The 18400-nt window shown below is 37.6% G+C and overlaps 1 protein-coding gene and 1 long non-coding RNA gene across 3 annotated transcripts in view; one reads left to right on the forward strand and one right to left on the reverse strand.

The window, feature by feature from the left end:
* The window catches only part of LOC136032731 (uncharacterized), a 306662-nt gene that overhangs the window by 117322 nt on the left and 170940 nt on the right, over nucleotides 1-18400 (reverse strand). The window lies entirely within an intron of this gene.
* LOC136032723 (epidermal growth factor receptor kinase substrate 8-like) overlaps nucleotides 9120-18400 on the forward strand; it is a 122906-nt gene continuing 113625 nt past the window's right edge. For both annotated transcript variants that reach the window (XM_065713038.1, XM_065713039.1), the window contains exon 1: nucleotides 9120-9254. In XM_065713038.1, coding sequence (XP_065569110.1) covers nucleotides 9203-9254 — 52 coding nt within the window. In that variant the 5' untranslated portion in view covers nucleotides 9120-9202. The remainder of the gene's footprint in view (nucleotides 9255-18400) is intronic.

The following is an 18400-nucleotide window of genomic DNA, read 5'->3' on the forward strand; positions in this document are numbered from 1 at the left end:
GAAAGCTTTTGTCAGCCTCACACACGAGATACTTATTGGTAAGTTGTCGCATCAAGGCGTTCGTGGAGAAGCTCTGTCCTGGTTTTCTTCATTCCTAACTGGCCAATCCATTGCAGTTGAAGCTTCTGATGAGCATATTCCAGTCGAATATGGAGTGCCACAAGGCTCAGTTCTTGGGCCATCCCTTTTCCTCATATACGTCAACGACCTCTATTGACTATTTTGCAACCCACGATCTGATTTCTGTTGTCATTTGTGCCAGAAAGGAGATGCTGTGGTTGAAGCCTTGGATACGCCTGGTCAACATGAAGAACTCTTTGCATTCGCCGACGACACCACCCTGGGGGCTGCAGCACCTGATGAATCATCTCTTATCCTCAAGCTACAATTGATGGCAGAAAATATATATCGTTGGTTTGATGCAAATTTGTTAGCTTTGAATGTAAAAAAATCGTTTTTTCTTATATTCTCCCGCATAGGCAAAAGCTGCCCTACAGTGACAGAGCTTAAAACATCTAAGGGATCCATATCCCGCCCAGCTGACCGGTTTATTCGATTCCCTGGGATACTTCTGGATGAAAATCTATCTTTCAAACGGCATACTGAGTCAATGAGATTAAAGGTTTCTCGAGGCCTTGGAATTATTCGAAAGCTGAAGCGAGTCTTTCCTTTCTCTATCCTTCGTGTATTATATTTCTCTCTTATTTACCCTTATTTATGCTACTGCTCGTCAGTGTGGATGTCAACATTTCCATCTGTACTTACACCTTTACATAATCTCCAACTGAAAGCAGCAAAAGTTCTTCAGTCTACCACCCATATTTCTGTTGAACTTCTGAAGATTAAAGATATTCATACATTACACCTCTCTTTCATTGCGTTTCAGTATTTCCGTGGAGACCTTCCATCAAGTTTTTCCGGGCTTTCTGAAATTGTTCGAAATGTCAGTCCTTATGAAACTAGAAACAAGGATGATGTGCTAGTGCCATCCACCCCTGCAGTGCGCTCGGACTTTGGTCTGATAGTTGCTGTCGGACGTGCCTGGAATTCCATTCCTGTTGGGATTCGACGGTCCTGAACCATAGGATCCTTCAAGAAACGGTTGAAGAATTTTTTAATAAAAAAAAATAAATTAAATTACAATATTGATCAGTTATTTACATTGTTTAGTTATCAAGATTTTATTTATTTATTTAATTATTTAGATTGAATTTATTTATTTAGATTTGGGTGGTGTGAGTGTTGGATCCTCGATGTATATATATTTTTTTATTTTTATTTATTTTTTGTAAGTAGGTGGTGCGGAGACCGGTTGTACTCGGGTGAGGATTGGTGAGTAGACTCTAAATATATTTTAAGTGTGAATGTAATTAATAGTTATTTATGTTTTGTTTTGTTGTTTTTTTTCCCAAATAACGGGCCATTGAGCCCTTTGGGATATTTTTTGTTTATAAATGGATGGATATTGGTAATAAAAGGAACTTGAACTTGAACTTAATTGAGTAAGAAGAAAAACCTGGCATTAATTCCCCCTTATTAGGATTGTTATACAAAGGAGGTTAGTTCATTTGTTAATAGATAGGCCTATCTATTATCCATCCATACATCATTGCTAGGGCAGTAGAACCAAGGTATATAGTCATAGACCTAATATAGTGAAAGAACCTATATTTTTCCAAGTGCTTGATTAATATGTCTTGGATAAACGGCGGAAGTATGCGGGTGACTCTCTTTTTGGACCAATACACGCTTTGTTATTCGCATGGCGAACGTAACTCTCTAAATGTATTCTGAACTTTCGAAATGGCGCGCTATCTCGAAACACCGTCTCTAAAAACACCTTAAAAAATCAGATGTCGCTCTTGCTTAATCTTGACAAAACGCAGCTAATAAAAAATCTCATTGTACCTTGATTTATCCTGCTACCATGTCTTATGTGTAAGCATCCACGCAAACTGGGGACTATTTGGATCTGCTAGATGTCATTCCGTCAGGAACTCTGCAGTGACTAGTCCACCTTGTTTCTCTTACTGGATGTCAAATTAGAACAGGATTATGTTGACGAACCCACGCACTTGTTGACAACGGCGAATACGGAATAATGTAATTTCAGTATCTTTCTGCATTTCTTTTTCAAGTTTTTTTTGCCTTTTCCGAACCTATGGGGTAGCCGAGCCTCTATAGATCTCCTGTGTTCGTTATCGAACTTTGTTTTAGATGTCAATTTTATAATCAGGAGATAGAAAACCCCCCAGAAAACAAATTTTCACATGCTTTCTACCCCTACCCTGTACACTTCCCTTTTCCCCTTCACCCCATTTCCCCGTTGCATGTTAATCGATTTTTTTATATTATTTTATTTCTCAATTTCGTAATCACCAGATAAGAATACCCCAGAAAATATCTTTCAAGCCGCTCTCTACCCTACCCTGTATTCTTCTCTTTTCTCCCTTCTTTCCCCTGTTCTCCGTTTTCCATAGTACTCTTTTTCTATAATGAGCTTTAGATGTCAATTTTGTAATCAGTGTATGTAAAAACCCCAGAAAACCCACATTAAACTATTTTTTGGGCGTGTTCGGCATTTTTCCCATTTCCCCCCGCATTTCCCCCTTTTCCCCTGTCTTTCGGATACTCACCCCACTCAAATTTATGAGGACCCTTATTATGTTCTACAGAATTTGTTCTGATCATTTTGGTCCCATTTTTGTTTATATTGCAATTTTGTCCCGGTTTGACCGTTTTTTGAGCTAAAAGTCCTCAACCAGTCACAAGTGTGTATTTGCGTTTTTGTCGGAGATATTTACTTTCAATGGACTGAAATAACAAGTAGTACTTCCCAAGGTACCAAGCTGGCTGCCTTACCGTTCTTGGGTGTGATCAACTACATTTTCTTTGACTTTGATGAACACTTTAAGTACGGCGATGATCTGTCCGCCTTACTCAAATTTCTCATAAATAGATCCCAAGCAATACCCCAGTTCCAAGGTGAATTGAAAGCCAGTTTCACTGATTATTACAGGAATAATGGACTTTAAATTAATGTCAATAAAACAACAGTGACACATTTTAATCCCGTTAAAAGGAACATAGATCTCCTATGCCTTGGTTGTCTACCACTTCAACTGCAATTATTAAGGGAAGCAGCAACTTCAATTGCTGTGATTACGCACAGCAAATAAAAACGATTTTTCAGATACCACAACTTAGAAAAACTCAATTTTGATCCCAGAGTCTCATAACAGATTCGCTGTCATTACAAATATCAATTAGAAAGTTGTATTCTTTCAACCGTCAATCTAGAACCTCAAATAAAATCATTTGAATTTTCTTTTGAAAAAAAGACTCATTTTAGTCAGAGAGGGGCGGGAAATATTAGTGATCTATAATTCCTTTACTAGCTTCTGGCTGTTTGGCTGCGTATTCACTTTCACTCAAATTTTCTAGAGATAATGGTACCAGCAATTTTTCACTGACTTGTAGGTTTTGAAAGCAGATATAACTCAAAATTTGCTACCTTCAGTTGTTTGAAAAATAGTAACTATTTAAAGCTTTACTTCACAAAAAAATTGTTTCATAACTATAGACTTCCTTATCAAAATGTATTAACCTTTCCACAGGTAAAACCAAAGAGAGAAAATAAAAAATCTCAAGAAGAACAAACAAACAAAACTACGGTAAGCAGTCCCGCCTTTCAAAGTCGTAGACTTTTCCCTTGTTTTTGGAGTAAATTCGTAGATAAAGTTGTTTTTTCCACGGATTTGAATCCTTAAATATATTTCTTGATACTCTAAACTAAAAACGAGCAAAAACTAGGATGAGGAGGGCTAACTCCCCCTATGTCTTCTGAAGACCAGAACATAAGTTGCATTTTACTGAAAACAATCCTTATATCGAGCTGGATATTTCTGTTTCTCATTATATCAAAAAAAAAGAGAAAAAAACACCACCATAACCAAGAAAACTGAAAAAAAGAAGAAAATAGAAAAACGAATGAATGTGGATTGAAATTTTAATAAACGTAAACTTTTATTTATTCCTTAAAGTCTTAATAATTTTAGACTTATCAAAGTTATAAAAATAAAAACATTTAAAATGTGTTTGGCTTTCAGTGAAGTGCTTATTACGTGCTGGTCTCCAGGAGGCACGGGGATTGTCAGCCCTACTCATCTTAGTTTCTGAACGTTTTGGGTTTGAATAGTTTTCACAAAACAAAATACATTTAATGTTTTCACTCTTCTGACTTATAAAATAAAACAATAAAAATACTTTAAAGAATAAATATCAGTATACGCATATCAAAATGAAATTCAGCTTTTTCTTCAGTAAAATGCAAATGATATTCCGGTCTTAAGAAGGCACGAGTACTGTCAATCCTACTCATGTTGATTTTTGCTCGTTTTGAATTTGACTCGGTTATTTATTGTAATTTTTGTTCTTTTTTTTTTTTTTTTTTTTTTTTTTTTTTTTTTTTTTTTTTTTTTTTTTTTTTATGTTGATTCGCGGTAGTTATACCATTGGAGAACTGTTTGACTTTATTTCTGCTCGGTTTTTATGGCACTTGGTATTAACCAAGTGACATATAGCAATCGCAAATTCTGTTGGTCTGTTGGTCTATCTGTCGGTCCCGCTTCTGCTACTTTAGGCACTTCCAGGTAAGCTAGGACGATGAAATTTGGCAAGCGTATCAGGGACGGGACCAAATTAAATTAGAAATAGTCGTTTTCCCGATTTGACCGTCTAGGGGGGGGGGGCATGGGGGACCGGTTAATTTTGAAAAAATAAAAAAAATGAAGTATTTTTAACTTATGAGTGGGTGATAGGATCTTAATGAAATTTGATGTTTGGAATGATATTGTGTCTCAGAGCTCTAATTTTAAATCCTGACCGGATCTGATGTCATTGGGGGGAGTTGGAGGGGGGAAACCTAAAATCTTGGAAAACACTTAGAGTGGAGGGATCGGGATGAAACTTTAAAAAAAAAGCACACGTCCCAGATACATGATTGACATAATCGGAACAGATTCGCACACTTTGGGATAGTTGGGGGGGGGGGTAATTCTGAAAAATTAGATTAAATGAGGTATTTTTAACTTACGAACGGGTGATCGGATCTCAATGAAATTTGATTTTTAGAAGGATATCGTGTCTTTGAGCTCTTATTTTAAATTCCGACTGGATCTGGTGACATTGGGGGGGGGGGAGTTGCGAGGGGGAAACCTAAAACTTGAAAAACACTTAGAGTGGAGGGATCGAAATGAAGCTTGGTGGGAAAAATAAACACAAGTCCTAGATACATGATTGACATAAACGGAACGGATCCACTCTCTTTGGGGTAGTTGGGGGGGGGGGGTTTATTTCTGAAACATGATCTGAAAAAATGAGGTATTTTTAACTTACGAACAGGTGATCGGATCTCAATGAAATTTGATATTTGGAAGGATATCGTATCTCAGAGCTATTATTTAAAAACCAACCGGATTTGGTGACATTGGGGGTGGGTGGGAGGTGGAAACCTAAAACTTGGAAAACACTTAGAGTGAAGGGATCGGGATGAAACTTGGTGGAAAAAAATAAGCACAAGTCCTAGATACATGATTGACATAAGTGGAACGGATCCGCTCTCTTTGGGGTAGTTGGGGGAGGGGTTAATTCTGAAAAATAGAAAAAAATGAGGTATGTTTAACTTAGGAACGTGTGATCGGATCTCAATGAAATTTGATATTTAGAAGGATATCATGTCTCAAAGCTCTTATTTTAAATCCTGACCGAATCTGGTAACATTGGGGGAAGTTTGGGGTGAGGGAACCTAAAATCATGGAAAACGCTTAGATTGGAGGGATCGGGATGAAACTTGGTGGAAAAAATAAGCAGAAGTCTTACATATGTGATTTACATAATTGAAATGGATCCGCTCTATTTGGGGGGGGGTTAATTCTGAAAAACAAGAAAAAATGACGTATTTTTAACTTACGAAGGAGTGATCGGATCTTCATGAAACTTCATATTTGGAAAGACCTCGTAACTCAGATCTCTTATTTTAAATCTCAACCGGATCAAGCATAATTTGGGGGGGGGGGTGCAGTTGGGGGGACCGGAAATCTTACAAAATAATTAAAGCGGAGAGATTCAGGATGAAACTGGATGAGATGAATAAAAACAAGTCTAACATACATGACTGACATAACAAGACCAGATCCACTCTCTTTGGTGGAGTTGGGGGGGGGGGGTTAATTCGAAAAAAAATAACTTACGAAGGAGTGATCGGATCTTCATGAAACTTCATATTTGGAAGGACCTCGTAACTCAGATCTCTTATTTTAAATCTCAACCGGATCAAGCATAATTTGGGGGGCAGTTGGGGGGGACAAGAAATCTTAGAAAATATTTAAAGCGGTGAGATCAGGATGAAACTGGATGGGAAGAATAGAAACCTGTCTAAGATACGTGACTGACATAACCGGACCGGATCTGCTCTCTTTGGTGGAATTGGGGGGGGGGGGGTAATTTTGAAAATTGAGGTATTTGTAACTTACGAAAGGGTGACCAGATCTGAATGAAATTTGATATTTAGAAGGATCTTGTGCTTTAAAGTTCTAATTTTAAATTCCAACCAGATCCTGTCACATTGGGGGGAGTCGGAGGGAGAAACCGGAATTCTTGGAAAACGTGAAAATTGGGGTATTTTTATCTTACGAAGAGATGATGGGATCTTAATGAAGTTTGATTTTTAGAAGGAATTCATGTCTCAGAGCTCTTATTTCAAATCCTGACCAGATCTTTTGACACTGGGGGGAGTTGGAAGGGGAAATCTTGGAAAAACACTTGGAGTGAAGGAATCGGGATGAAGCTTGGTGGATAGAATAAACAAATGTCCTCGATACGTGATTGACAGAATCGTACTGGATTCGCTCTCTTTGGGGGAGTTGGGGGGAGGAGTTCAGTGATTTGGTAAGTTTGGTGCTTCTGGACGTGCTAGGACGATTAAAATTGGTAGGCGTGTCAGGGAGCTGCACGATTTGACTTGATAAAGTCGTTTTCCCAGATTCGACCATCTGGGGGGCTAAAGGGAGAGGAAAAATAAAAAAAAATTAGGTATTTATAACTTACGAGTGGATGATCGGATCTTAATGAATTTTGATATTTAGAAGGACATCGTGACTCAGAGCTCTCATTTTAAATCCTGACCAGCATTAAGCCTCTTATTTTCCTTTTTAAATCGATCTATTGATTCATAGAATTTTGTTAGAGCTCATACCATATGATCTCCTGGCTCTTAGCTCTTTTCGCCTTGTCAAAAGTGCCATATGAGCTCTTAGCTCTTGTGATTTAATGTAGCTCACTACTTAAACGTAACTACGTAAAACACAATAAACCTACCGCTTAAACGTAATAAGCCGTGACGTAACTCATATAAATACGACGTCGAATTCCCTTTTAGAAAATTTTTTACAATTTCTGAATTAATTTTTCTGAAGATCTTCCATTAAAGTGTGCTTATCACACTATTGTATCCAAGTTTTAAATACGATGGCAATAGAAGTTCAAATTTTAGTTTTTAGGCGGAACAATGTGGCAATGTTTTCATTCTCAATGAAAACATTGAGACTAACGAAAATGACTAAAAATTGGAATTTCTAAACTCTAGTGAGTCAGCTGCCACTGGAGATCGGCTCTTGAGACTGGATTCATGTATCCCTACTGGCTACTGAAAAATGGAGATATGCGTCGGCTTCTGCAAGAAAAAAAAAATTTGAAATTGCTGACAATATTTTACAGGATGCCAATGAACCTAATTATGTTGGAGAAAAATGTTTTTTTATAGTTGGGTCAAGTAGTAACGGTAAAGCATTTGTTATATATCTTATACCTGATTCTGCGTGGAAAAGACTGCAAATTAAATATATGGCTTATACAGGAATAGCAGCAGCTATATTACCATTCGAAATAAAAACACAGGAGACCTCTGACTTGAAAGTTCCGCTTTCCTCAGATTCTATTTCCTGTATAAGACGTGGTTCAAACACAGGCTTAGAATTATCTCAAGTAGAAGCTTTCCTACTTGACAAAGCACCCATGCTACCCGAGTATGGCTTACAAAATATTGATCAGTTGTTAGAGTCCGCTGCAAATCCAAATTTGCCATTTGGTGGGAAAATGTTTAGTTGCTGGAGGTGATTTAAACCAGTGTTTTCCAGTTCAACCCCGAAGCAATTGCAGTAAAACACTCGATTTTTCGATAAAAAAGTCACCTTTTGAAGTGTTTCAAACAGATTTCCTTCAAGAAAAATATGCGGGTCGATCCAGGGCATTTGCAAAGTACATTCTAAAACATGGAAATGGAAATCTTCAAAAAAATGACCTTAATGGAATCGAATTACCGGAAGACATAATTTCCAGACGCAATTTAATTTAGAGATTTTGATCAAAGTCATTTTGATAGGGTTTGAGTTTGATAAAGAAATATCTGACCTTGATTTAATGAGTCGGTTTAAAATGTGGGGGGACATTTAGGGAAACTAATGGTGTGGCATTGACAACGAATAGAAATTAAGTAAAAAAAGGTAAGTCTGTTCCAATTTAAGTAAAGAGTGACATTAAAACTTAAAATTACAGGTGTTATTCTGCATATAGGGGACTGCCACCTCCTTAATCCCTACTTTATACGATAAACTTTGATCGTTTTTCTCTATTATTTTAAGAACCACTACTCAAGCATATTAGAAATGTCTCAAGAATGGAAGGGCTTGTTGACATGCATTTACTTTAAACAATAAAATATTGATTCAAATATTTTAAACGGTAATCATGAATAAAAAAGTTGCACTTACCCGTTAACTACATTTAACCGAACCATAAATCCGTTTAGCCCACCACTATAAAACTTTCCCATAAACAGCGAGGTTTGAAGAGGGGTATCAACCCCTTTCCATTTCCAAAACAACTTGTTTGTTTTACGTCTTAATATCATTCTTTACTTTAATTTAAAAAAAAAGGCATGAGAAGGCATATTGCGAAGTCCAAATCTTTTTTGCTGATATTTTTTTAATGTACAGTAAATAGAGTTAATCTATAAAAGTCAAATTTGATGCTTAGCATTACTTTGAAGGTGTTATCTCCCTTATCTATTCTCGTTTTTCTTGATAGTGAGCCAGTTTTCTAAAACATAGCAAGCTATATATTTAAAATAATGTTTTCATAGAAAATGTCAATTTTCGGAGGCACTTCAATTAGTAATGGATCTTATCCATTGTTAGGTAATATCTTTTTTTCTATAAGTAGTATTGTGAGTATACAATTATTGTGTAGAATTTAAAAATAATATTGTCATATTATATACACTATTACTGCAAATAAGTTATTATATAGATGCTGTCAGTGTCAAATTATGATCAATTAAATAAAAAAAACTAATTTTTTTAGCTGAAAGCAAGGAGCGACATTAAAACTTAAAACGAACGGGGTAAAACGAACGGGGAACGAACGAGGGTTGTCCCCTCCGCAATCCCTCGGTCTTTACGCTAAAGCTTTTAATTGTAAAAAAAAAAAAATGGAATTGTGGCAAAGAGTCAAACTTTAGCGTAAAGGGCGAGGGATTGCGCAGGGGACAACCCATTTCATATACGGAGTAATTTCTGTTCGTTTTAAGTTTTAATGTCGCTCCTTACTTTCAGCTAAAAAAATTAGTTTTTTTTTATTTAATTACTGAACGTTTTTGAATTAATGCATGTTTGGTTTTGGCTCTCCTCACATAAATTATTAAAATTAAATTTCTATATTAATTCTTTTTTTTGGCTAAATGGCTTTCTCTTAGTTTCGATCAGACGATTTTGAGAAATAAGGGTTGGAGAAGGAGGTCTAGTTGCCCTCCAATTTTTCGGTTACTTAAGAATGCAACTAGAACTTTTAATTTTTAACGTATGTTTTTATTAGTAAAAAATATACGTAACTTAATAATTAACTTACGTAACAAACTTTCATAATCTTATATTTTTATTATGTATACAAGGGGGTTTGTACCCTCGTTAATACCTCGCTCTTTACACTAAATCGTAAGTTTTGTCCCAATTCTTTAAGAATGACCCCTGAATCAGAAAGGCCGTAGAATAAATAGTTGAAATTACTAAAAATACTTTAGCATAAAGAGCGAAGTATTTATCTCCTCCTAAATACCTCGCTCTTTATGCTAAAGTATTTTTAGAACCCCACATATGGGTAATAATCTTTGTTCGTTTTAAGTTTCATTGCCACCCCTTCCTTTCATTTGAAAAAAGTTTTCATATTTATTTTTATTGTTTTCTTATAGTAATGCTAGAAAATCCTGCGCCCTTTTCATTGAATTTTTCTTCCCCCATGACAGGTTCCTCCAAGGAAAGAACCTCAAACATAACCCCCTCCCCTCAGCCCCACCCCCAAACAAAATAAAATCCCCCTGAAAACGTCTGTACACTTCCCAATAACCATTACTATATGTAAACACTGGTCAAAGTTTGTAACTTGCAGCCCCTCCCCCAGGAATTGTGGGGGAGTAAGTCATCCCGAAAGACATAGTTATTATGGTTTTCGACTATGCTGAACAAAATCGCTATCTCAAAATTTTGATTCGTTGACTTTGGGAAACAAATGAGCGTGGGAGGAGGCCTAGATGCCCTCCAATTTTTTTGGTCACTTAAAAGGGGCACTAGAACTTTTCATTTCCGTTAGGATAAGCCCTCTTGTGACATTATAGGACCCCTTTGTTCGATACGATGATCCCTGGAAATAATAATAATAATAATAATAATAATAATAATAATAATAATAATAAAAAACAAATAAACACGCACCCGTGATTTGTCTTCTGGCAAAAAATACAAAATTCCACATTTTTGTAGATAGGGGCTTGGAACTCCTACAGTAGGGTTCTCTGATACGCTGAATCTGATGGTGTCATTTTCGTTAAGATTCTACGACTTTTAGGGAGTGTTTCCCCCTATTTTCTTAAATAAGGCAAATTTTCTCAGGCTCGTAACTTTTGATGGGTAAAACTAAACTTGAACTGTTTACCACGAACTGTTTGATATAAATAATCTGAAATTTTTTTAAACTTTGACGGATAATTTATTCAGTAACTAAACCCATAAGCAATGTTTCATCCTTTGAGGATAGTAAATGCGCTAATTTGATTTAGTGAAGAGTGAAATGCATCCGATGTATTAGTGTTAACTTTTCCCCCGAGCATTTTGCATGAAGCGTTAGTCATTGGAACTTGGGAATGGGCTTATTCGATTGCAAATTCAGAGTTCTAATGCTATTTTAATGGGTAAACAGTTACTTTCGTGAAACTGACTCCTCCCATGAGCTTTTGTGCCCTGAAGCAGCCCCCAAATGCAAGATGGAGTTCGATAAAAATTTCCAGATAACTGTGTATCTCATAATAGTCAAAAGATCTATTAAATATACCCCAGGGAGTCAACAGATTACAAAACCTTGAGAGCAAGGATATTAAATTGGGAAAATTGCCCATTGTTTACAGATAGATTTTCGATTTGGCTGTTCCCTTGAATATCAATTTTAAAGGATCGTTTTCTGGGGTAAGAGGAACAAACACTTTCGTTGGCGGGGGAGAGCCCTGAAATGGGCCACTAAAATTTTTGTTCCTGATTACTTTGAAACCAGCAGCTCTAGGTTCCTGGCCTAAGGGAAACCTAATAGGAAAATAAATGTATTTCAGGGAACGGAACCCCGAAATTGACGCCAGAAAGTCAAAATGTTTGCTCCAACCAGCTGTAAACTAATATTCTTAAGTTTTTAGATGATGATGTCCTAAAGGCCGCCCTGGCCGAGTGGGTTGGTGCGCTGGATTCGGGATCCTGTGTCTGAGAGGACGCGGGTTCCAATCCCGGTGTACCCAATTCTTCAGTTTGGGACGGGGGTCATTGGCGTGATCCTGTAAGCTTAGCCAGAGTCGACCCAGCTCTAAATGGGTACCTGGAGATATCTGGGGAAGGTAAACAGGAAGGGTGTGCAAAAGCACAGGTTGGCTGGCCCCCAACCCCCCATTGCACTTCCTGGCTGAAGGGCCAAGAAACGGAGATCAGCACCGCCGGTACGGACTGTAAAGTCTAAATGCCGCATCCTTTACCTTTTTTTATGTCTCTAATGTATAACAAAATTAGAGGGAAAATTAACAGTTTCTCTAGAAAGAGGCCCCAAAAGGGACACCATCATTTGTTCTGAATGGCATAAACTTATACCCGTAAGTTCTTGGGCTATGGGAACCCTTCTACATAACATAAAAAATAACAAAATAATATCTTTTGATTTAGTTCAAATTTTCCCTTAATATTTCTAAATGTAGTTATGTGCTTATTGTAGGAGTAGCGGTAGCATTAGTAGTAGTAGCGTCCAAATATGGCTTGTTTGGTCAATTGATCATCTCCCTTATCATTTACTGAAAGTTCAAATTAATATGCATAGTCATTCTTGAATTACATCTTTTTGACAACCCTTATACACATAGAATGTATTGATTTAGTTCAACACTCCCCTCAACCTTTTCTGAAGGCTCACCTGAGTGCCTTCTGTCTTTTTGGAACATAAAGTTCAACGCGCATACTTTTCTGAATAACATATACTAAATGTAAACAGTAAACGAATTGCCTAACTTACAGCCGTTGTCCTGAGGACTGTGGAGAGATTGACATCCCTAGAGGAATAATTAATGGATCTTTCAACAATGTTGAAGAAAATGGTTGTCTCAAAGTTTTGATTGGAAGTTTGTTGAGGAACAGTATGGACTTGGGGGGGTGGTGGTTTCCCTTAATTCACTTTTGACTTTTAAGAAGAGCACTATAATTTCCAACTTCCAATTAAATGAGCCATATCCAAAGCTTATACAACCGTCCATTTTGTAAAAACCTCACATGTCTCCAGGGAATAACTTACAACCCATTGCCCACGGGCTCTGGTGGGCTGCGTCAACCCTGAAGGCTTTGTTTTATTTCTTTGGACTATTTTTAACAGATTGGATATCGCACAATTTAGGTCAGATATATTTAGGGAAAAGAAAGTGTCAGGGGGACATAACTTTCAATATCCAATTAAAAGAGCCTCCTCTCAAATACCCTTTCATACAAACCTTATGTGTTCCTGGGGTACAACGTAGATCCCTTCCTCTGAGGCCTGTGGAGGGGGGTTCATCCTCAAAGACATAATTAGTCGACCTTTACACTATGATAAATCATATGGCTATCCAAAATTTTTAATTGGATGAATTTGGGAAAAGGGAAATGATTGGCGTGGACGGGAGCTAGTTACTGTACGATCACCTTCGACTACTAAAAAGGGCACTAGTAATTGTAATTTCTAGTTCAGTGAGCCCTTTTCAAAGTGGCAACGACTAATCCTAACAAAATGAATATCGCACAATTTTGATCAGATACGTTTGGGTAAAAGAGGGTGTTAGGGGGGCTAGTTGCCCTATATTGCTTTTGACTCTTAAAAATTGCACTAGAAATTCTGATACCAAACCGATGATCTCCCCCACCCTGAAGTTCATACGACCATCGTTTCGATAAAGCCATATATGCCCCCAGAGTATAAATTACAGCCCTTGCTTTAGGGTTGTGGGGAGGGATTCATTCTGCTAAAATTATGTCCAAACAGACCAAGCCCAAAAGAATTATCCATTTATCAGAATCCCGTGCGAATGTTGTGTCGTTTACTAGGCTATAAATTCCTCGGGGGCACCATTCCTCAAGTGAGAATAGAGTTGACTACAAGGTCTTCAGTGTGGCAGGTACACCAAAATGGTTGAGGCAGCCCTTTGCGGAGGCTGTTTTCCATAGATCTGGATCTTACGCCCTGCCAGAGTTGTCCTCTTATAGAGGATCCTCCCACGATGGTGTTTTCGTCACCATACAATTTAACCCATTACCGGGAAAAGGTTTGTAAGTCATGGGACGTGTGGACACGCCGGTGGGACCTGTTGATTGCACATTTAAGGAGCCTTCTTTCTCCTCTACGAGTATTTATGGCCTCGGGCTAGGGCGCCCCAGTTTCTGTTATAGACCCCCAGGTAAATGGTCCCCCCCTTGGTCCGAGCCTCCTATGAAAGTACCCTACATATCTGTAGGACTTTCCCCTTTCACAACCTGGGGACACACTGATCAGCCTAGGGGAGGCTCCTCGCAATTAAAAATTTTCGTGTTTATATTTCTTGTGATGTTTGACAATAAGGATGTTCAAAGAGTACAAATCAGCTATAAAACGAATATTTTTAAAATCATATTTATCAATTAGTTGAGCTCAGTTTTGATTTACATATTCCGGAGCTAGATTTCGGATTTGGACCATATGAAGATATTTCCTTATTTTTTTTCACGTTTTTTGTTCTTCTTTATTACTGTTTCTGCAACGCTCCCTTTTTTATTTGAATTAGGACGATAGATTGATGCTAATGATCCATAACCAGTCGCTTTTTCAAGCATTATTTTTGTTTTCACTTGTTTTCACATTGAGATGTGTTCATGTTAATAAAATGGTTGAATAAAAAAAAGAAAAAGTTATCTGCGAACAGATATGTCAAAATATGACTGAAAATATTTTAAGGATATAAAAATTTTTAAGATGTACTTTGAGAAACGCAGAAAAAGTAAAAATAAAACAATGCTTAAGCATTGTTCACAATCGTGTAGTAAGGTGCAATAAGCCGTAGAGAGTGTAGAAAGATGAGTAAGAGAAATTTATTTTAGTTTTGTTTTCTCTTATGTATGACCAATCGGAGCACATAGTTGGTTATGACAGAACATCAGTGGATATTGTGCTCAAAATAAACAAGTATTTGTTTTATATGGCTATTTTTGGTAATTTTGATTGTAAGGCCACGCTGCTTATCACACCAATGTGAACAATCCATTATTTTTCTCAGAATCCAGTTATATTGACAAAAAATATAAAGATGAACCTATTTTATTCAGAATAAGATTCAACACCTTCATCCTTTTTCCAATGGTAGCCAAAGCCATGACTCTTTACACATGCAGCAGTAGCTGCTCGTTTCCAGGAATGCATGGGGCGCTGTCTTGATCCCGCTTCATACCGTATTTTGTTTTCAAAATTCCACATAACGTTATCGTTATAATCTTGTTCAATGTGTCCATCTTTATGATTTTTACTGCACTAACACCTTTCGACGACATCGTTGGATAAAGGAAAAGAAAGTACTAATAATACTGCGCATTTCAGACATGCGTATAGCCTGGTTCCGGAAGAGTTTTCTTCGAAAAAGCAAACGCCAGTAGGTAAACCGCATCCATATTTTGATATTTTCAACATTGTTGAGACTTTGTTTTGTCCCTTCCTGTTCGATTTTGTTTCCATCCCATGATACGTTCTCCTATTTTCTAACAAAGGGTTGAAGAGAACTAGACCGCAGTGACTGAGCTTATACAGTGTCAATCATTTCTGCATGTTTGTAAATTTGTTTGTCGAAACAAAATCGAGTTTGGATCTGCTGCAGAGCTTCTATGTAAATTGATTGCGCAGCTCAGACGATCTTTTGAACTGCATCATGGAGCACCTATTTGGACCCGAATAAATACCTTTGAGGGGAAAGTAAATACTTGGGTCATTCACTTTAAGTTAAAATGCATTCGTTAACTTTCTTCAAGCCCTGGTTGACTGAGCAATACTTTTGAGGCTTTGACCACAGGGGTCCTTAATCTGCACCTTTACCAGATTTTCATCAAATGATTAGTTGTGTTAATGAATTTCGGACCCCTTTTCCTCTTGACTTATGGGTTGATTGAGTTGTTGTTGTCGTCGTCTCCTAGAAGGTTCTCTCCAGCAAAGGCAAGCATTCAAACATAATGAGCTTCCAAATCGACTCTGCAAAAGATCCTAAATTACCTTTATGGCGCATCCAGACTGTCATCTTTCTGGAAAAATGGGACGGAAAACTACTTCCGTTTCATTTTCCTTTTTCGGATCGGAAGAGCATTTTCTTGGGCTGAAACCCAAGAAATTCCTTAAAAAAATCCGCTAGACCTGTAAAAATCCCTAAAAATCCGCAAATTCCTAAATAAAAAAGTTTGTCCCTAAAAAATCTAAGAAACCCCTGTTTTAGGGGAAGGGGATCCGTAGAATCGAAACACTGATAGTAACTATCTTTGATTTGAAACAAAAAGTGTTTGTTTCAAAAATAGATGAAACATGTGATAACAATACAATGCATAACAATATGTACAGACCACGTCAGTGGTCGTAGTTCAGTCAGAAGTTATGTCAAAACATTTTCTTTGTTTTTGCCAAATATGTAGGGTAGCAAGTGTCTTTGTCAAATTCGTTTTGAATTCACAGTAAAAAATAAAAAAAAAGTAAAAATAAGGCATAACTATAAGAATTCTCTCTGAAGATACAATTTAATGGGTTTTATTCAACCAATAAGGACTATTTGCCAATTTTAGAATATTCACTCGGAAGTATCATAGGTAGCGCAATAGCTCTGCCTAACTATAGAGTGATGTGGGCACAATTAATTTTTTTGGGGGGAAGGGGTTTTTTCGTATCAGGGTACTTCGCATAGAAGGAAGTATCGTAGAAACTTCAAAAAGAACTCATTTGATTGGAAATTTTGAGTTCTAGTACGCTTTTTAGTCGAACGTGATTGGAGGACACCCCCACCCCCCAAGCGTATCATTTCCCCAGACACATCCAATCAAAATTTTGAGAAAAAGTCGAAATATAACTAGCACGTTACTGAAAAAAAATACTTTTTGAATCTTTTCACTTTTTTCACTTTAATCTATAAAAAATTTATTAAAACCTTAAGGAATAAATATCAGTATATGTATTTTAAACTCAAAATACCTGGTCTTTTGATTTTTCTTTTTCTGTAAAACACAAATTAGGTCCTGGTCTTAAGAAGGATTGGGGGTTACTCAAGTTAACTTTTGCCTTACTCAGGTTAACTTGAGAACAAAATAGGACAGCAAATGTTTCCTTCCATCATACTAAATACTTGGGATTATTCCCAGGACAAAGATGACCCTAAATTTTATTGGGAGAGAATAGATGCTCATGGGCACGGTAATAGTCCTTGATACTAGTATGATAATAGCGACAATTGCACACAATGCTCACAATGCACTTGAAAGTATTTTCCAAATCATAACAACATCAATTGCATATTGGTCCAGGTGTCTAAGGCACTATTCAATGGGAGAAATCTCTGGTCTTATATCTAATTCCTGAAACGGACACAAATTTTTGATGATGGATTATAAAGGTTCCTTGGGCAAGTGGAATCTTGAAGAAAATGTCTCTAAGAAAAAATATCTTAAGACAAAAAAAATTGAAGAAAATGAAATCTCGAAGAAAAAATCTTGAAGAAAAAGGGAATAAAAAAGCTTTGAAGAAAAAACGACGAAGCCTTAAAGAAATTTAAATCTTTAAGAAAAAAACATCTCTTAAAGTATTACTTAGCATCTCACGTTCGAGCCGTCATTGCGTCAACACTCATGTGTGCTCTGTCATAATATAACATCCACATTTGCCCCGTCATTACGCAACATCCACTTGTGCCCCATCATCACAGAACTCCCGTGTGTGCACCGTCCTCAGTTACAAGGACTGGTTGCCTACTTGACTCATGAGCCCTGGGCTCTAGCATGTCAGGTGAGATCACTTCATCCCGAATAAATCCAACAAGTCAGGCAAGATTACATCACTTTATCCTAAATAAATCCAATAAGTCAGGCAAGATTACGTCATCCTTAATTGCAACCGGGGCTTCCCACTCGACTAGTGGGCCCTGAGCTCTTGCAAAACAGGTCACGTGAGATTACATCATCCTCAGTTATAACCGGGGGCTCCTCACGTGATTAGTGGGATTCCTATTCGAATTGGTTGCTAGGGGCCCGGTAAAATTAGATGGTAGGGTCCAGGTTGAATTGGATGCAACGGGATATGTCGGAATGGACTGCTGGGGCTCCCCGTTGGAATTAGTTTTTAAGGCTGCCGTTGGAATTGGTTACTAGGTCCCCGGTGGAACTGAATGCTATGGCCCGTAGAATTAGATGCTAGAGCCCCGTTAGAACTGACTGACAGGGCCCGCTGGAGTTGGTTGCTAGGGCCACAGTGGAATCGCTCACTAGGGCCCCCCTTGGAATTGTTTTCTAGGGCCCGGTGTCTTAAAAGTTCCCAACTGGCGGGTCCTGAGCTCTAGTAAAGCAGGTCACGCGAGATTATGTCATCCTCAGTTATAACCGGGGGTTTCCCAATTGACCAGCAAGCCCTCCTCCTGTTTGAATCGGTTGCTAGGGACCTGGTGAAATTAAATGCTAGGGTCCATGTTGAATTGGATGATAGGAGCCTCGTTTGAACTGACTGCTATGGTCCACGATGGTATTGGTTACTAGGA

The sequence above is a fragment of the Artemia franciscana genome, chromosome 11 (assembly GCF_032884065.1).
Source record: "Artemia franciscana chromosome 11, ASM3288406v1, whole genome shotgun sequence".
Lineage (NCBI taxonomy): Eukaryota > Metazoa > Arthropoda > Branchiopoda > Anostraca > Artemiidae > Artemia > Artemia franciscana.